General features: G+C 48.5%; 1 protein-coding gene and 1 long non-coding RNA gene across 6 annotated transcripts in view; one reads left to right on the plus strand and one right to left on the minus strand.

Moving 5' to 3' along the window:
• EPN2 (epsin 2) overlaps nucleotides 1-20,230 on the plus strand; it is a 104,333-nt gene that overhangs the window by 62,019 nt on the left and 22,084 nt on the right. For 3 of the 5 annotated variants that reach the window (XM_017854364.1, XM_017854367.1, XM_017854365.1), the window contains 4 exons: nucleotides 13,841-13,963; nucleotides 15,218-15,330; nucleotides 17,728-17,820; nucleotides 18,782-18,956. In XM_017854364.1, coding sequence (XP_017709853.1) covers nucleotides 13,841-13,963; nucleotides 15,218-15,330; nucleotides 17,728-17,820; nucleotides 18,782-18,956 — 504 coding nt within the window. The remainder of the gene's footprint in view (nucleotides 1-13,840; nucleotides 13,964-15,217; nucleotides 15,331-17,727; nucleotides 17,821-18,781; nucleotides 18,957-20,230) is intronic. The other 2 variants (XM_017854366.1, XM_017854368.1) reach the window with 1 other exon arrangement.
• LOC108516765 (uncharacterized) lies at nucleotides 2,290-9,275 on the minus strand. The gene is made up of 2 exons (XR_001881928.1): nucleotides 9,152-9,275; nucleotides 2,290-3,036 (listed from the first exon to the last, which is right to left on the minus strand). It is a non-coding gene; the product is annotated as an uncharacterized LOC108516765 (long non-coding RNA).

Raw genomic sequence — 20,230 nt, forward strand, 5'->3', positions numbered from 1 at the left:
AAGGAAGGAAGGAAGGAAGGAAGGAAGGAAGGAAGGAAGGAAGGAAGGAAGGAAGGAAGGAAGGAAGGAACAGTGTTATCAAAATTGCTGATTGGGAGGCTGGCTGCAGTGGCCCATGCCGGTAATCCTAGGACTTCAAGAGGCTGAGATAGGTGAATTGCTTGAGCTCAGGAGTTCGAGACCAGCCTGGGCAGCATGGCAAAACCCCATCTCTAGAAGAAGAAAAAAAAAAAAAAACAGGCATGGTGGTGTGCACTTGTAGTCCCACCTACTTTGGGGGGCTGGGGTGGGAGGAATCGCCTGAGCTCAGGAAGTTGAGGCTGCAGTGAACCAGGATTGTGTCACTGCACTCTAGCCTGGGTGACAAAGTTCCTTTCTCAGAAAAAAACAAAAAACCCATTATTGATTAAATGGTTGACATTGACGTGTACCATAGAAAATGGGTCAATACAATATTTACCTGTTTTTAAAGGATCCTTTGTAGTATAGGTAAACAAATTATTGTTTGTAAACTGTCAATAAGTGTAGGAGGGAAAAGGGAGGTGTTTTAAGTCAGATTGGCTAGTATAGTCACAGCTGCTGAAGGTGTCTTTATTCATGGATGCTCAGTACAGCAGTTGCTAGTTTGATATAGCCAACTTCCAGGAGGCATTAAAAAATTATGACTAGACACAGGAGGGAAGGCATACAGATAGATTTCTCTTTGCATAGGAAAGTAGGCCATATAATTTAAATCTCTTTCTGTATCATATCCTTTTTTACTGTCTTCGGAGTCCTTTTCACTACCTGAAATTCACTTACTTACTTTGTTTTGTCTCCCTGCACTAAAACGAGCTGTTAGAACAGGAGCCCCATTCATGCCCCGCGCCGTATCCCTAGTGTCCGTAGCACAACACCTGAACCAGGAAAGGTGCTCAGAACATGCTTCATGCGTGAGTGCTAAATAAGCCTCTCTTCTCCTGTCTCCTCACCTGAGGTCAGGAGTTCCAGACTAGCCTGCCCGACACAGTGAAACCCCGTCTCTATTAAAACTACAAAAAAAAAAAAAAAAAAAAAAAAAAAAAATAAAATAAAATAAAAAAAATAGCCGGGTGTAGTGGCACACACCTGTAGTCACAACTATTTGGGAGACTGAGTCAGGAGAATCACTTGAACCTAGGAGGCGGAGGTTGCAGTGAGCAGAGATCGTGCCATTGGATTCCAGTCAGGGCAACAAGAGCGAAACTACCTCTCAAAAAAAAAAAGAAAAAAAATACATTTGAGGTCAATTCCAGAAATACAGAAATGCCTTATATATTTGTGTGGTTTCTCGATGCTTTGAGGTTGAATTTAGCAACAGTATGATTCATAGTTGTTAGTTGTTGTTTATTGATACAAGGCAGTTCCTCATTTTGACAGTTGCCTTTTCTTTTTTCCCTAAATCACTAGCTCTCAAGCTTTTGAATCTCCCAAAATGTCCCAAATCCCAGGCCACACCTCTGCCATACCTCTCAAATTAGAATCTCTGGGAGGGCCTCAGGTGCCGAGGGGGCACTGACAGCAGTGTGCTGGGAGCTGCTGGTTCCCTGTCAGGCTTTAATCAGTTGAAGGGCTCTTCCTCCACTCTCTCCTCAACTCATGGCCCTTAGTAGTGTCTTTTCATGGAGTTATAGGCAGCCATGTGACACTCCAACTTGGAGCACCTTGGAGATTGATATTACACATCAAATTAATCTCCTCCTGCTGACTTCTAATGGAAAGCTTAGTCCAGCTTGTGATGGGATAACCAGAGCCCCTCCTGCCAGTCCACTCCGTGACCTACTTCTCCAGGTACAGTGAGGGCATGAAGTCATTCATTCTGCTAGTTTTTTTTTTTTTTTTTTTAATTGGGACAGAGTCTCACCCTATCACCCAGGCTGGAGTGCAGTGGCGTGATTTCGGCTCACTACAACCTCTGCCTCTCGGGTTCAAGCAATTCTCCTGTCTCAGCCTCCTGAGTAGCTGTGACTACAGGCGCGTGCCACCACATCCAGCTAATTTTTGTATTTTTAGTAGAGATGGGGTTTCATCATGTTGGCCAGGCTGGTCTCGAACTCCTGACCTCAGGTGATCCACCTGCCTCTGCCTCCCAAAGTGCAGGGATTACAGATGTGAGACACCGCACACAGCTCCTGCTAGATTATCGGTACAAAAGTAATGTATGTCCATTCATGATAGTTGGGAAAATGCAAAAAATAGAAATAGTAAAAGAAGAAAAAGATGCTGCAATCTTAACTATAACATACAAAGACAACTGTTGTTCACATGTTAGTCTATTTATTTTTATTTTTATTTATATTTTTGGAGACAGTGTCTTGCTGTTGCCCAGGCTGGAACATTGTGGCACAATCATGGCCTATGCAGCCTCGAACTCCCAGGTTCAAACAATCCTTCCACCTCAGCCTCGCCTAGTAGCTGAAAGTACAGGCACACACCACACCCAGCCAAGTGTTTGATTTTTAGTAGAGACGAGATCTTCCTATGTTGGCCAGACTGGTCTGGAACTCCTGGCCTCAAGTGATCCTCCTCCTGTGGCCTTGCAAAGTGCTGGGATTATAGGACTGAGCCATCATGCCTGGCCACATGTTGGTGTAGTTCCTTTTGGACTTTTTCCCAAGCATTTTCTTTTTCACACTGTGAATGCAACTTTGCATTCCTGCTTTCTGTCTTGTGACATTGAAACAGAAGCATTTTCTGTGGTTCCTACACAGCCTTGTAAACACTTAACAGCTGCACATAGTATTCCTCTGGGTGAAGATCCCTAAGTCATCCTTTCCCTGACATTGGACTGTCAGTCACTCCTCATGTTCACACTGAACAGCCCACAGATTTTAGTGACAGGGCCCTGGCTGCATAGACTGACCACTGGCAATTGGGATCCACCAAGTTGTGCAATTTTGTTGTAGCCGTCTGTCTGGGGGCAAAGCATGCAGGTTCTTAATCTGGAGAGGAACTGAAGGCCAGGACAAGACCCACATCCCCAAAAGGCAGTTGTGCTGACAGATCTGAATCATAGGTCTGAAAACAAAGCTGATCTAACATTTTATATTATACAGATGGTACAACAGTATTATGGACATGTCATTCACAACCATGTGACGTTTTCAAAGCATATTTTCCAAAAAGTGTGTTCACATGCTCACTTTATGCGCTCGTGTGTGAGGGCCAGCCCTAAGCTTCCAGGGGCTTGCAGCTAGTAGCTAAGACCTTGTTTTTGTCGGGCCCCATTTAAGAGAGGCAGACATACCGACACCGTGTGGCGCTGGGTGTGGGGGAAGGTGGTGTTCAGGCAGGCAGTGCGGAGTGGTTGTAAACTATGGAGCTACTCTAGCCCTTCACTTGTCATCATCTCAGTTTGTGAGAGAGCATGAGGCCAATGGCAAGCCACTGGGGGGCCTAAACTAGGAGGGCAGGAGCAGTGACCTTGTTGCGCTTGGCCACAGAGGGTGCCTCTCGTTTCCATGAGAAATAGGACAATTATGCAGTCTGATTTTTTTGAAAAAAATCTAACTCTATGCATTTTCCATGTTGCTAGATACTTCGTTTTATTTATCAGTTCATTTATGTATGTATGTATGTATGTATTTATCTTTTGAGACGGAGTCTTGCTCTGTCGTCCAGGCTGGAGTACAATGGCGTGATTTCTGCTTACCGTAACCTCTACTTTCCAGGTTCAAGTGATTCTCCTGCCTCAGCCTCCAGAGTAGTTGGGATTATAGGTGTGCACCACCATGCCTAATTAATTTTTTATGTTTTCAGTAGAGATGGGTTTTCGCCATTTTGGCTAGGCTGGTCTCGAACTCTGGACCTCAGGTGATCCTGCCCACCTCAGCCTCCCAAAGTGTTGGGATTACAAGTGTGAGCCACTGCACCCTGCCTATTTATGTTTTTTTTAGAGTTGGGGTCTTGCTATGTCACCCAGGCTGGCTGGAGCGGTGTTGTGATTCTACCTCACTGTATCTTTGAACTCTTGGGCACAAGGGATCCTCCCATCTCAGCCTCTTGAGTAGTTTGGGACTACAGACACCTGCCACCGAGCCCAGCAACACTTAGTTTTAAAGGTTAAACCTTGGGCAGCTTACTTGTAAAATGGGCATAACCATAGTGCTTCTGTCCTGGGTTATTGTGTAAATTACATATGCTAATAATGTATGCACTTCACATACCACCTTACACACAGGAAATGCTCCAGAAGTGACCCTGTCACTGTAATTCTTATGATCAGACTTGCTTCAGATTTTCACCAGTGTAAATGATGCTGTGGTAAACTTCTTTGAACAGAAAGCTTGTTTTTTTCTGTTTTTAAGGATTTCTTCAATGTAGAATTCCCAGAAGTCAGATTAGTGGGAAAAGTGTATGAACATTCTGTTTCTTGAAGCATGACAAATGTTTTCCAAACAGACTATTTCCAAACAAATGCTTTACCCCCAGCAGTGGGGGAGGGTGCTCAGTTGATAGGCCCTGAGCCCACAGCAGGTGCTATAATTTTATAATTGATTATTTCCAATTTAATAGATGAAAATTATCAGAATACTCATTTTAAAAATGAGTTTCCTGTTTATAAGTATTACTCCAAGAAATTGTTGCAGGCATTTAACTTCTTTGAAGTTCATGATTGAATTAAAAAAGAGATAAATGATTGTCTTTGTTGAAGTGCCTGCTCACCTCAGCTGGCACTGCCTGGGCTTCAGCACCCCTCCTCCCACTCTAACTCATCCCTGGAGAGCTGAGGGTGGCTCAGGGTGAGGCTACAGGTCCTCTTCTCCTTACTGCTGGTCCCCAGCCATGATGAGACCCCTGCCCCAGCACTCCGCCCAGAGAAGGATAGGCTGTAGCGTTGTTACTTTCACCGTGGACAGAAGCAGCAGGAACCTCAGGGACTCCTGAGGTAAATGGCAGTGAGAAAAAGCTGCTTAGTGTTTTGGCTAAACCCTTCCTTTCCCACCCAACAAGTTGGTGCTCTTATTGTAGGAGAGGGTTTAATAGCCCAAAGATAATGGCACAACTTGCTTTTTTATTTCTGACTGAGGATGGGATTTGACTCATGCAGACAAATGGATGGACTGCCTTTTGTCTCTGCTTTACCCTCCCCCATCTTTCACCAGCCCTGCACTGGGGCCTCAACATGGTCATTGTTGGGGCTCTGCCTTTTTTCACCCGGGATTTCAGCTTCCTTGTCTGTAAACTGAGGTAGCAGTACCAGTGTTGCAGAGTGGTAGTAGAGAAGTTATAGCCATTATTCGTTTTCACCAGAAACTAAACTTGGCCATTATCTGATGGATGTTTGAGCACCTACTCTGTGCCAGAAGCAAAGCTGACGTAGCGCCTGCTTTCCGCCCGCTAGGGCAGATGGCCAGCTGGAAGTAGTTGAACAGACTAGAACACGCAGCTACAGGGGATCAGGGTTGCAGTCTAGGTGCCGTCCAGCTGCCCTACGGTTCTGTGGTGGGCAGGTCTATGCACATCTACCCCCAGTGTCCAGGGGCCAAGGAAGGAGGCTGACAAATTCAGTTTCTTAGAAAGAAACAGGGACTTACGAGCAGAAGCCACGTCTCTCTCAGGCAGTGGTGAGACAACATGTCAGATCCCACACCATTACCCCCCAGAGCTAGGGCTTATATACCATAGGGAAAGGGTGGTTCAGAAGGAATGTGTGGAACATTTGAAGTACGATAACATTAAGGTAGTTTGACCTAAAGACAGAATTTAAGGTAAGTATGTGCTCTTACATAAAAACAATAAACACTGTAAACCTTTTTTTTTTTTTTTTTGAGACAGAGTTTTGCTCTTGTTGCCCAGGCTGGAGTGTAATGGTGCAGTCTCGGCTCATTGCAACCTCTGCCTCCCGGGTTCAAGCGATTCTCCTCCCTCAGCCTCCCAAGTAGCTGGGATTACAGGTGCCCACCACCATGCCTGGCTAATTTTGTATTTTTAGTAGAGACGGGGTTTCTCCATGTTGGTCAGGCAGGTCTCAAACTCCTGACCTCAGGTGATCCATCCGCCTCGGCCTCCCAAAGTGCTGGGATTATAGGCGTGAGTCACCGCGCTTGGCAAACTGTCAGTCTTGGAGGCCTTCCTGGAACTGGGATTAATCAGAAGCCAGCCTGGTGAATTAGCCTCTAAGATGGAGCTGCTTTGGTCTCCACATCCACTGAGTGCTCCCTGTGCGCCAAGGCCAGCTCCAGGTACCAAGGCATAAGTAGCAAATAAAATGGATGGACCCCCTGCTCTGTTGAACTCCCAGTCTGATGAGAAACAAAGCCAGGGGAGGTGCAGTGAGAAGGTCGCCTTAGAGCTGCTACTTAGGGATGAGGATGCGGTTCTCCTTCCCATTTGAGGACCATGAGCAGCACACAGAGTGTGAGGGAGCAGCAGTCAGGCAAAGGCTCGAGGCAGGAAGGAGCCTGCATGGCAGGTGCCCGGGGAGGATGGGAAGCAAGCAGAGCCCAGTGTTACTTGGCTAGCTGCTGTGTCACCCCAGTCTCTACCTCCACGGTCCCATGGCAGTCTCCCCTGGTGTGTCTGTGCTTCTGTCTCTTCTAAGGACGCTAGTTCTATTGACTCTAGGGCTCATCCTGCTCCAGTATGACCTCATCTTCACTAATTACATCTTCACTAATTACATCTGCAGCTATCCTGTTTACAAATAAGGTCATGTTCTTCATCCTACTTCCTATGGGCACCCAGTTCTGCCCTTAACCCCTGGTCAGAAGAAGGCACTGTAAGTGCTGAGTCCACATCATGTGGCAGCACCACACACCAGCTGGTTCAGGAACCAGATATCATACATAGGATCCCAATTAAATGTGTCCAGACTCCAGCCACTTCTCATACCCTTCATAGCTACTTTTCTGGCCCATGTTCTCTAGACCAGTCAAGTGGCATCACTGCCCCACTTAGACTCTCCAGAGCACCTCTGAGGGCTTCTGAACCCCCACCACTCTTTGGTCATGTGCCCTTGGGTGCCCTCTGCTGACACCAGCCTCAGAGCCTGTCCCCTGCTCTCAGAAGTGCCCATGCCCTTTTGCCAGCCCTTCCAGGGCTCTGTGCCAGCGCCTCCTGTCAGAGCATAGCCGAGCAGGCTCTCCTCTTCTCCACCCTGCCCTGCCCTGTTCCTCCTGTTTAGATTTGTTTATGGTCTTTCCTTATTGGAACACAAGCTCATGGGAACAGGGACTTTCCTCAGTCCTAGAGGAGGCCATGCTCGGTGTGGGTGTGCACATGTAAGTGACTGAGGGGGCAAAGCCCCTTTAGGGTGCTAGGAGCAAGCATGGGGCATAGGTCCTGAGTATTGGCTCTGAGTTCTCATCCTGCCCCTGGATGGCTGTGAGCCGCAGCCATTTACCCTCTCTGGGCCCCGGTGTCCCCATCAGTGGGAAAGGTTGGTAATGAAGAGCCAGACCTTCAGGGTCAGACTCCACCTGCCCCAGCTGGGTGGACTTGGGACAGTCACTGCACCCCTGGCCTCAGCCTGGAATGTAAGCAGGGCAGCACCCCTTTATGGACGGAGGGTTCCTCAAGAGGCAGTATTGCACAGGCGGTGGGTGATTTTCATATTGCTTCTTGTTTGTTCCCCACAACAACCCTGGGAGACGGTTCTCCATCCCCATTCTGCAGATGAGAAAACAGGCACTGAGAAGGTAATCACCTAGGCTGGAGGTCCCCAACCTCCGGGCCACAGACCCAAAGCTTCACCTCTATTTATAGCCGCTCCCCATCACTTACATTACTGTCTGAGCTCCGCCTCCTGTCAGATCAGCAGTGGCATTAGATTCTCATATGAGCGCAAAGCCTATCGTGAACTGCACATGTGAGGGATGTAGCTTGTATGCTCCTTATGAGAATCTAATGCCTGATGGTCTGTCAGTGTTTCCCATCACCCCCACATGGAACTGTGTAGTTGCAGGGAAACAAGCTCGGGGCTCCCACTGATTCTATATTATGGTGAGTTGTAGAATTATTTCATTCTATATTACAATGTAATAATAATGGAAATAAAGTGCACAATAAATGTAATGTGCTGGAACCATCCTGAAACCATCCCCTTCCCCACTCCTGGCTGTGGAAAAACTGTCTTCCACTAAACCAGTCTCTGGTGCCAGAAAGGTTGCGGACAGCTGACCTAGGCCAAGGTCACGCATTAAGAAGTGGCAGAGCCCAGATCTAAGCCCAGGCATGGACTCGAGGGCCCATGCTCTCCTCTGCCACACTGGGCTGCCCTCTCAGGCTGATGGCACTCTGCCTGGGGTCAGGCCCAGGTGGGAGAAGCACATAGGGCAGGGAGGAGGGGTTCCCTCTGGGCGAGTGTCAGAGAGGGAAGCGCGCTTCAGTTTTCCACACACAGAGTGTGCATTCAGAAGCTTTTCTGGGTGGAAGCACAAGAAAATGTGAACAGCTGTCTCCTCTGGGGAGAGCAGTGGGGCAGGATGAGAGGAGTGGCTCTCACTTCCTTTTATGCTGAAATATTTAAGAGTAAGTCGTGGGTATCCTCACATTCCTACCCTAAATACTTCAGTACACATCTTTTCCTGGAGAGTCATACACACAGCCACTGTCACACATACACTCACACACCTCACAAAATCGGAAATTAGTGGCATCATCTCACACTGAGGTCATGGTCATATTTTTCCAGTTGTCTGGAAGTGTCTTGCTGCTGATCAGCCTAATGTGAGGCCACCCCAGGACCTCAGGCTGAGTCTAGTCATCCTGTCCCTGCAGTCTGTGTCATGGCAGCACGTTCTCTATTCCTCGGGGCCAGCCTTCCTTCGGGGTGTCTGTCCCTGGCTTGCATCTGCCTGTCTGCTGCCTCTCACAGTGCTCAGACTGGCCCTCAACCTGAGCTTCCTGCGAATCAGAATCACGGCTAGAGTCTGGATTCTGTGCATATCAGCGTTTTGCTGGGACTGTCATGGGTGGGGATATGATGTCACCTGACAGGCAGCCCTCCCACCACTGATAGTGCCAGCGTTGGCCACAGCACAAAATGGCTTTGTGATTTGTCCCTGTGTTGTAAAGTCACATCCCCTTTGTGGCTGGACAGTGATCTGGCTGTGGTCATGCTTCATTGCATTTTTCATTATACACCTTTTTGGCTTTTGCACCACGTATTTATATTCCTGTTAAATATTACCTGGTGTAGGCTGGGTGGAGTGGCTCATGCCTGTAATCCCAGCACTTTGGGAGGCTGAGGCGGGTAGATCATGAGGTTAGGAGTTCAAGACCAACCCGGCCAACATAGTGAAATCCCGTCTCTCCTAAAAATACAAAAATTAGCTGGGTGTGGTGGTTCGTGCCTGTAGTCCCAGCTACTCAGGAGGCTGAGGCGGGAGGATCACTTGAACCTGGGAGGCGGAGATTGCAGTGAGCCGAGCCGAGACCACTCCATCGCACTCCAGCCTGGGTGACAGTGAGACTCCATCTCAAAAAAAAAAAAAAAAAAAAAAATTACCCGGTGTAATCTGAACTTAACTTTTTTATGATTTGCCTCATTAGACTAAAAGCAGCCTTCCTAGCCCCTCCCTGCAGGGAGGTAAAGTGAGGGCCCTGGAGGCTCTCCTGTGTTGAGAAGTGGTGGGAATGTCCTCAGTAGCCAAGATAATTGCTGATTCAGGAAGTGGCCCCTGGAACCACAGGATGCTGTCACCACATTGAGGAAGTGCTTCGCTGCTGTTCAATAATGAGGAAGGAACTTAGCGGGACTGGAGAACTGACCACTGGACAGTAGACGCTGACCCTGGGCTCAGCGCTGGCTCCCTAGCCCCTCCCTCGAAGTAGGCCAGCCCGACAGAAAGCAGCCCCAGGCCTGTTCCTTGGAGGCCTGGGAAGGGCCATGCTTTCTGTGTGTGAGGTGGAGGGTTGGGTGCCTGACAGAGCTTAACCCTCAGGTGGTCTGGTCTCTATGGATGGAGGACAGAGCACCAGCTCAGGACAGGGCTGGAATCGACAGGGAAGAGCCACCTGCATCCCGGCACTCCTGACCCCTTTGTAGGTCAGTTGCTTACCTCCTCCCACAGGCCCCACTGTCTTCATTTCACTGATGTGGGAGCAGAAGCTCAAAGAGATCAGGCTATCACATGGACTCCCGCTGCTGGTCAGTGGTGGAGACAAGATTCGTCCATCCAGTGCTCTTTCCACGATCTGATCTTCTCTTGGCTGACATGCACAGGGTGTGAGAAGTGGTGGCAGTGCTTGGGGCCACGTGGGGTCTTCTCATGCTCCCCAAGCCTGGCCACCTTTCATTTTTGCTGAGTTGTCATACATGCCTGTGTACCCAGCATTGCCAGACTAGGCCCAGGGACATACGAAGACCAGTACCTCACCCTGCCTTCCCCACAGGGTCTGTGACGCTCACATACCTGTGCAGTCATGCTGCCCACTGCACAGAGCCATTTGATGGTAGAATCCTGTCCCATGTGCTGTAAAATGTAAAAATACACTTGCGGGGTTTTGTTTTTTTTTTTTTGTTTTGTTTTGTTTTGTTTTTTTTGTGACAGTTTTGCTCTGTTGCCCAGACTGGAGTGCAGTGGTGCGATCTTGGCTTGCTGCAACCTCCACTTCCCTAGTTCAAGTGATTGTCATGCCTTAACCTCCTGAGTAGCTGGGACTACAGGCACGTGCCACCACACCTGGCTAAATTTCGTATGTTTAGTAGAGACAGGGTTTTGCCCTGGTTGGCCAGGCTGATCTCGAACTCCTGGCCTCAAGTGATCCACCCACCTCGGTCTCCCAAAGTGCTGTGACATCATTACAGGCATGAGCCACCACACCTAGCGTACATTTGGGTTTTTTGTAACTGCCGCTTTCTTTCTCTTTGACCTATCCATGCAGATTAGAGGAGGCTCTTTAATCAGCACTGTGTGGCTGGCAGATGCTGATTCCGTACTTTCTAGGAAAATTGCAAAATGTAGTTGATAAGAATCAATTTCCTGTTTTTCTACCAACTCGATTGCCTTCTTCCACAGTTACCTGAAAGTGGCCCACTGAAGCATCTTTATTAGAAAATCTTTCACCCTTTGTTTTAGGAGCACATTTGGGAAAGGATGTCTCTCCCTTAGCACAGAGTACAGGCACCCAGGCTCTGCGGGGCAGTCCCTGGAGCAGACAGGGTAGACATGAGTGGGAGAGACCCTTGTCTGCCTGAGTTGGGAGAGTTTTCTTGGTCTTCTTTTTAGATTGTATTTTGAGGGAAATGTTGGGCTTTTCTAGCCTTCCTACTCAGCCTCTCCCGCTTAGGGTTTTTCTCAGCCAGTGTGACAGACTGGAAAGGATAGAAACAAGGCCTACCTGTGGTTACAGTTCTTGGCCACAGCAAGTGAAGACTTGGAGCTCTTCCAGTGGGATTCATAATGCAAAAGGCCGCCTTCATGGGAGAAGGGCCATGCATTTGGTGCAACTTTAGTGATGAGCTTAAACGAACAATTCCCGTTCTTCCTTCCAGTGAGTGTCTGGGAAGAGAGCAACCTGCAACAATGAGTGAGTGGCACATCCCCCAGCACTTGCTTTTTCCCTTGGTCCCTGTGAGCTCTGAACCTTCAGATCCTTAGAGCAGAGCCAAAGCCAGGCTCAGGTGGTCAGAAGGGCCCATTCAGGCCTGTCTCACAACGACATCTGTGTTCACTGTCATGTGCATGGGCACAAGAGGCCCTTTGTGGAGCTGAGTTGCTGTCACCAAGGCAAGAATATCTCTGCTGGAATCCTCCCTCGAAGTTCAGACCCGCTGTGTGTAGCTCAGCTGATGTTCAGTGGTTGGTGGCTAAGAATTCTGCCATCTGCAGAACTGAAAGCTGTACATCCGTTTATGAAAACCACAACATTCGGGGAATACCCTTTGTCTTTAATTTCCACATTGATGTGGTGAGCTGTGATGTGGTGAGCCGGTATGTGCCAGCTGTGCATTATTGTAACAGTGTCAGTTATGGTAGACATAAACATGTACGTTCGCATTTGAAGCTAGTCTGGCCTTGCAGATGTGCTAGAAAGCTCAGAGGACAAAGGAGGCCTCACTTCTCCAGCAGGTCCAGTTCAGATTCCCGCGCCCGCTCTCCCCCTCCAACCTGGCTGTATCAGTCACTGTAGCTGTGCAACCCAGTACCAGCTTCCCTGCTAGGATAGGGCTTGTTTTCCAGAGCACGTTTTTCAGGGTGGGGTGGGATATGAGCCTTCTACTTGATTCATTTGTGGTTTCCATTTGGTAGTAAATGAAATGTGTCAGAAGTGCAATATTATAAAGCAAGGGTTTTGTGAACCAACCCTCAGAGATTCCTTATTAGGAAAGAGGCTGGGAACAGGTGGCTGGAGTGGTTAATGATTTGGATGGGAGTGCCCTGTTCAACTGAGAAGAGTCCCCTGGAACTGTCTGGCTTCCTTTATTCTCTTCCGTGTGGATGGTGACATCTTTTTGAACATAGAAAAGCCCAAACTTGAGAGTTCTGATTGGCATAGGTGAAGTTTAGGAACAAAGCCCACAAAAAAATATACTTTTTGTTTTGGTGTATTATTAAGAAATCAAGTTGTTAAGGTGGATTGAGGACTTTTCATTACCCTCTAACTTTATTTCTGAAGAAATATAACTTAGGATGGGATTTGACTTGATTTTATTTAGAAAATACATTTGTGTTTTATAGCTGCAATTTTCTTTTTCTTTCTTTTTTTTTTTTTCGAGACAGACTCTCACTCTGTCGCCCAGGCTGGAGTGCGGTGGCGCGATCTCAGCTCACTGCAAGCTCTGTCTCCCGGGTTCACACCATTTTCCTGTCTCAGCCTCCTGAGTAGCTGGGACTACAGGCGCCCACTATCACGCCTGGCTAATTTATTTTGTATTTTTAGTGGAGATGGGGTTTCACCACGTTAGCTAGGATGTTCTCAATCTCCTGACCTCGTAGCTAGGATGGTCTCGATCTCCTGAACTCGTGATCCACCTGCCTCGGCCTCCCAAAGTGCTGGGATTACAGGCGTGAGCCACTGCGCCCGGTCTGTTCCAAAGTAAATTTATTGCTATATGTTTTGTGTATCTTTAAGAATTTCCTGACAGGGTGATGCCTCTGCTTGGCAACCTCACGTGGTAGAGAAATTCCCAGTCTCCTGCCTGGCCCCACCTCAGCCCTCTCCCCAGAAGCAGCCTCTTTCTACCTGCCCTGGTTCTTCTGTGGATCACATCTGTGGCCTGAATTGCATTTAGGCCTCTTCCCCTGTTTTATTCAAGATAGCTGTGTCCCAGCCATCTGAAAGCCTCCTTTGTCAAGAATTATTCCCAACCTTTTAGTTTCTTTCAAAGAGAAAACCATAAGAATCAAATTTAGACTGGAAAGTAAGGCAGAAGCAATACCTAGGTGAGTGAATCCTGCTAGTTAGGTTTCCTAAAATAGATGTAATGAAAGAAGGAAGTAAACTAATACACAATTAGAACACTTATTTATTTTTTGAGATGGAATCTTGCTCTTTTGCCCAGGCTGGAGTGCAGTAGCTTGATCTTGGCCCACTGCAACCTCTGCCTCCTGTGTTCAAGCAGTTCTCCTGCCTCAGCCTCCCAAGTAGTTGGGCTTACTGGTGCCCGCCACCACACCCAGCTAATTTTTGTATTTTCAGTAGAGACCGGGTTTTACCATTTTGGCCAGGCTTGTCTAGAACTCCTGGCCTCAGGTGATCTGCCTCAGCCTCCCAAAGTGCTAGGATTACAGGCATAAGCCACCATGTCCGGCAAATTAGAACATTTTAAAATGACCCGTTAACCATGAAATTGAATTCTGTAGTTGTCCATCTGTCCATCTATCGACCTGTGCATGCACCTGTCCATTCTTGCATGTAAGTCTCCACCCAACAGGTGTTTGTCAGCCAGGGGTGAGTGCTACAAGGGAGAGGTGCAGAGGTGCAGAGTCTGACACAGCATCAGGATGGACGGGAAGGACCAGGTCGGGGAAGCCGAGCTCTGAATACGAAAGAGGAGGTGGGTGCGCTGAGGGAACAGCATGCACAGAGACCCAGGAGGAGGACAGGGCGAAGAACCATCTAAAGCAATATGCTCCAAATCTCTCAGTGGGCAGATCTTGCTCTGAGAGTTTTAGAGAAGCTATGGATCCTTCCTGAAACGGGGCAGAGGTTGGCACATACTTCCAAAACTCTACAATAATTTCTGGAGGCATTTAGATTTCCTGATCCATGAGATATCCTAATGACTGTGTAAGTCCCAGCACCATGGTTTATGGTGTGAATGTCAAGACTCCAGTGGGGTTTGTTATATCAGCTACGACTTCACATCTCATTCATTCAGTAAAAACTGTCTTTCCAGGAGCTGCTTAGAAGTATTTAAACTAGCTAAGTGCACAGCAAAAGTGTCTGCATGTGTGTCTGCATTTTTATCTCTATTTTTTTCTAATCAGTGTACAAAGCTGCTTACAAAACGAAAATGTTTGGGGTCACTGCAGAAATGGGCAGGCTTCATTTTCCATGATCTCATAGTAACATTATGAGAGGCAAAGGTCAACTCTTTTTTTTTTTTTTTTTTGAGACAGAGTCTCGCTCTGTCACCAGGCTGGAGTGCAGTGGTGAGATCTCGGCTCACTGCAGCCTCTGCCTCCCGGGTCTCTAAGCGATTCTCCTGCTAGCTGGGATTACAGGCACACGCCACCACACCCAGCTAATTTTTGCAGTGTTAGAAGAGACCGCATTTCACCATGTTGGCCAGCATGGTTTCAATCTCTTGACCTTGTGATCTGCCCACCTCGGCCTCCCAAAGTGCAGGGATTATAGGCGTGAGCCAGCGCGCCTGGCCTCAAAAGTCAACTCTTGAGCGTTGGTGTGCCTGGAGTGGAGTCTTTGGTCTCCAGATGCCCTGCACCTGTTTGAAGGATGCTCTTTCATCCAGCTTGAGTTAGTTCCATTTTTGGAGCACTGGAGATCTGCAGTGAAGACTGAGGTTCTGATCCTTGTGAGGTCTGATGGCTGGGGCTTGCACACTCAAAGGCATCTTCTCTTGGTCGGTACCAGGGGGCTTCTGTGTTTGGGAAGCTACATTTGGCTGTCACTTATTTTAACATTCAAATACTTGTAAGCCTTTCCTTTCCTCTGCCTGCATTGTTGGGCTACTGCTGGACCTTGTGGGTTTGAGATGGGAATGGGATGTGGTCTGCCCAGGAAACTGCTATGCAGGAGCTGTATCAGCCTTGTCTTTTGCATGTGATAACTTGGTCTTCCTCAACAGCCACCTCCCCACGAGTGTCCTCCGAGCTGGAGCAAGCCCGGCCCCAGACTAGTGGAGAAGAGGAGCTTCAGCTGCAGCTGGCACTTGCCATGAGCAGAGAAGTGGCTGAGCAGGTCAGTGCCCCAGGCAGGTCTGCACTGCATTGACTGCCCATGCTCGGGGTGGAGTGTAGCTCACTGGGAGGATGATGGCAGACACAGCCCTGTCTCCAAAACATTTCAGATATGCTTGCTGAGATTGCATTTCGTGCTGCCATCAGTGTGTATCCTTGTCACCCTGTGTCCCTCCCAGTCAGGGAGGGATCCCATGCAAAGTTACATTTAGGAAAGATTTTCTAGGAAGTCATTGCCAAGGAGAGAAACCAGTTAAAAATGCTTCCCAGAAACACTTGTGCAGACACAGCCATGTCTGGGCTTTCCCTGAGTGAGCTGAGCCTGCACAGGCTCCTTGAAGGGTGGGCACAGGGATGCAGGCCTGAGGGGCAGGAGCCAGCCTAGCCCCTGCCAAGCACTTCGGTGACCTGTAGCAAGAGACTTGCAGAAAAACAAAGACTGGGAAAAAATGCTCGTAAAATGAGAGTTCTTGTGTTTCAATGACAGAAGTATGTATAGTTTTGATTTTGTCAGGTCCAATTTTCTCTTTTCTTTTTTCTCTTTTCTTTCTTCTCCTTTTCTCTTCTCTCTTCTCCTTTTCTTTTCTCTTTCTTTCTTTTTTTTTTTTTGACAGAGTCTTGCTCTGTCACCCAGGCTGGAGTACAGTGGTGCAATCTTGGCTCACTGCGACCTCCGCCTCCTGGGTTCAAGTGATTCTCATGCCTCAGCATCCCGAGTAGGGATCCCTGGGATTTCAGGCGCGTCCCACCATGCCCAGCTTATTTTTGTATTTTTAGTAGAGGTAGGGGTTCACCATGTTGGTCAGGCTGGTCTCGAACTTCTGACCTCAAGTGATCTGCCCACCTTGGCCTCCCAAAGTGCTGAGAGTACAGTCGTGGGCCACTGCGCCTGGCCCCCGTTTTTCTTTAGTAAGCATGCATTACTTTACAATAGGGAGGAGAGAAAGGAGCAATTAGAGTGGCCTTACAAATTGTCATGCCTTTGGTTGCAGTTGTCAGGGCTGTGTCCACTGACCTTTGATTAAAAAAGGTAGATGGGACCAGGGCAGCACAGGGATTCCTCTCCTCTGTTAGAAGTTGGTGTTCAGCAGCCGGGGGCGGTGGCTCAAGCCTGTAATCCCAGCACTTTGGGAGGCCGAGACGGGTGGATCACGAGGTCAGGAGATCGAGACCATCCTGGCTAACATGGTGAAACCCCATCTCTACTAAAAAATAAAAAAAAAAAAAAAACTAGCCGGGGCGAGGTGGCGGACGCCTGTAGTCCCAGCTACTTGGGAGGCTGAGGCAGGAGAATGGCGTAAACCCAGGAGGCGGAGCTTGCAGTGAGCTGAGATCCGGCCACTGCGCTCCAGCCTGGGCGACAGAGCGAGACTCTGTCTCAACAAAAAAAAAAAAAAAAAGAAGTTGGTGTTCAGCGAGGGATACTAGGGATAGGTAGATTTGAGTACAGACAGGTTTTTCCCGGCATTGTTTGTGTGTCTATAACTGGCAACATTCTAAAGCTCAGTGACAGCGGTCAGTCTCAGTTGTGGCCTCTCCTTCCCTGCAGTGGGAAACAGGCCGCCAGTAACTGCCCACGTGGATGCATGAGGCTCCATAGCCTGCAGCCCAGGAAGAAGGTGCATGGTAGCATCCACTGAGAAACACAGGGACAGACGGACAGTTTGAGCCCATTTTAGTTAATATTTATAATAAAATATAAGGGAGCAAGTTCAAACTCCTGTGCTGATCAGTAGTGGGATTGTCCCTTTGAATAGCTACTGTGTGCCAGTCTGGGTAATATCATGAGACCCTGTCTCTTAAAAACAAGAAAAGAAAAAAACACAAGGAATATATTACTTATATTTAATTATTATATTATATAAAAGCTTAGGACAACCCTGTCTTTTGCATATGGTGACTTTGCCTTAAATAAAGATAGTGAATCATTTCTGTTAGGAATCATAGAAATATGCAGCCATTTTCCGGAAGCATACACAGTGGAGGTGGAATGATATACGTGATTTTTATCTTCTTTCTAATTCCTTTTTGGGTTGTCAGATTTGTGTTTTATAAGGACACGTATTGCTTCTATAAGTAGAAAGAATTTATAAAGCCACTTTCATTTCGATAAAAAAATATTTTAGATTAAGCATTCCCTTTCCCCAGTTTGGTGGTACCTGAGCCGTAGTCTCCCTGGTGTGACCCCAAGGGGGTCAAAGTCACAGGAGTCGCAATGAGGGAGGAGCTGGGTACACACACATTTGGGATTTGAAAGTAATTGTGTTTTACAAGTAGTTTTGAAATCTTCCTTTGAAATACTACATCATACAATGTGCATTTCCTGTTTCTGGCCAGTGTGGCTTTGTTCTGTACAGTGATGTTATTACAATTACCAGTTTGCATTGTCCCTCTACAGGAAGAACGCCTCAGGCGGGGTGATGACCTCAGATTACAGATGGCCCTGGAAGAAAGCCGAAGGGACACAGTTAAAATTCCAAAAAAGAAAGAGGTAAGAGCTTGCTGGGAGGGTAGATGTTTCACCCTGTCCTGTAGTTGTTGCCTCAGTGTCCCCCACCCGACCTGCCTTGTTGGCGTGATGCACAGTGAGTTCTCCAACCTCAGCAAATAACCCTCATGCCTGTAGTGGGCGAGGGCTAGGTGAACAGGCGACTGAAAACACACCTGAACTAACCAGGAGACACTTAACGTCCCAGTGCCTCAGTCTGCTCATTTGTAAAATGAAGGTGATGATAGCGCTTGCCTCCTGCTTCTGTGGCTGTGGCAGCTGTCAAGTGAGCTACATGCCAGGGGCTGCGAAACGCTTTCCTGCGGCAGGGTGTGCCTCCAGTAGTGCTGGTTGCCTCCTCATCACTGTGCCAGGCTTCCTGCTTTGATGTAGAGGTGACGAGGACATGGCTGTGCTTTTGACAAGCTCATCATCATCCTATCAAGACCCAGACCCCTCCTCACCCCACAGGCCCCGGGGCTCCATTGGCCTCCCCTGTTACAGTGCTGCTGAGGCCTGTGGAGCCCCTGGCTCCTGACTGGATGATGGTGATGATCCCTGATGACACATGGGGTGATCTTGAGAGTAGGGAGCATGCAGGCGATCCCAGGAGGAGGGCCCTCAGGCTGGTCCTCAATAGTGGCTGGCAGGTGGGAGGGATGGCGTTTTGGAGGATGTCCACAGCCCAGGCAGAAGCCAGGGTTAGCCTGGAAAAGTCTGTGGAGCCCTGAGGTCTGTGAAGTCTGGTGGGGGGTTTGGCAAACAGTAAATAGCTTGTTGTGACTGGAGAGCTGGCCGGATGGGGAGGAAGATGGGACAGCTCAGTTTCCAAGTTCTTCTCAGCCCCTCCTAGAGGGCTTCACTGGAGAACGAGGCACGGGTGGGTGATATTTATGGCTAGTTCATGGGTATTTGCTGTAACTGTAGCATAGTAAAACCTATCTCCTTCTCTTTGTCTTAAAAGCACGGCTCTCTCCCACAGCAGACTACGCTGTTGGATTTAATGGATGCTCTCCCCAGCTCAGGCCTTGCAGCCCAGAAAGCGGAGCCCTGGGGCCCGTCGGCCTGCACTAACCAGACCAACCCCTGGGGTGGGCCAGCAGCTCCTGCGAGTACTTCAGACCCCTGGCCATCATTTGGTAAAGACCCCATTACTGGTCTCCCATGCTTGCCTGCTGGATGGGTGAGGGGTAGGGTAGTGCTTCTTGCTGTCTCTCACCCACTTGGGTCTGGTCCATCGTGGTGGATGTCCAGGCTCCTCTAGCCCTCATCAGTTACATCCAGCTGGCCCTTGCCCTCCTCCGTGAGGATGGTGGCATGGTGCTCTCTCTTTGTTTTGAGTGGTTTTCTGCTTTGGGAGAAGGAAAGTCGACTTCACCTCAGCCTCCCACTTGCATCAGGAATACCTTGTGCCTTCTCTGGGACACGTTTCAACTCTTTCAACCTCAGCATTGCACCCAGCGCCCCAGCTGAAGGAACCATAATACACAGCGTGGAGCATCCAAATCAAGCTGCTGTAATTAGCTGGAAATTATGACGTGCTTACCGCCACTGCTGATGAAAAGGGGATACATGTGCTATAATTCTGCTTGTTACTTAAAGCAGTAGAAAATCCGTTTAATAGGCTAAATGAATATTTTAAAGTTTTGCTTAACATGAGATGTAAGAGGAATTGTGGTGGGAAGTTCAAAATGTGAGCATGACACAACTGGTTTGATATGGGCCCACGAGTTTCTTAATCACTGAGCAGGAGCATGGCCCAGCAGGCTTTGTGAAGGCTTCCTGGTCTGGTGCCCTGGGGGGCCCCTCCTGGTACACTAAACCCTACTGGGCATGGCTGACCTGTGGGCCTTTTGTTTGGGAACTTTGTATATTTTGTGGCATCTTGCCTGTATCTCCTGGAGTCTGTTTCTTTCAGAACCGTCTCGTGTTCGACTTGGTTCCTTAGATGTTTGCTAAAATGTACCAAACGACAGGCTGTGTTCTGCTGTGCACGACCCCTGAGACAACAGGTGATTATTGTCTCTGTTGTCTGTTGTCAAGGCCCTGCTCAGGAGCAGGCAGGACAGGAACACAGTGTAATAGCAGTACTCTGTAGTCCAGGCCTCGATGGAGGTTGTTTGAGAGCATGCTGGGATGAGATGAGACTTAGTACAGGAGTCCAGGGAGTGTGAGGCAAGCATTTTGGAGGAAGGCTATTTCTGTCGAGTCCCCAGGGAAGGGAAGGTGGCCAGGCACCAAGAGGCAGGGAGTTCCCTGCAGGAGACTCAGAGTGTGAGAAGCAGAGGGGTACGGAGTGGTGAAGTGGGTGCAGATGCAACCAGCCTATGTGAACCAGGAAGCAGGGGAGAAGGGCCCACATCACTCAGGGCCTACACTCAGCCTTACAAAGTGCTTGGACTTGGTCCAGAAG

The sequence above is a fragment of the Rhinopithecus bieti genome, unplaced genomic scaffold (assembly GCF_001698545.2).
Source record: "Rhinopithecus bieti isolate Rb0 unplaced genomic scaffold, ASM169854v2 scaffold_39385, whole genome shotgun sequence".
Lineage (NCBI taxonomy): Eukaryota > Metazoa > Chordata > Mammalia > Primates > Cercopithecidae > Rhinopithecus > Rhinopithecus bieti.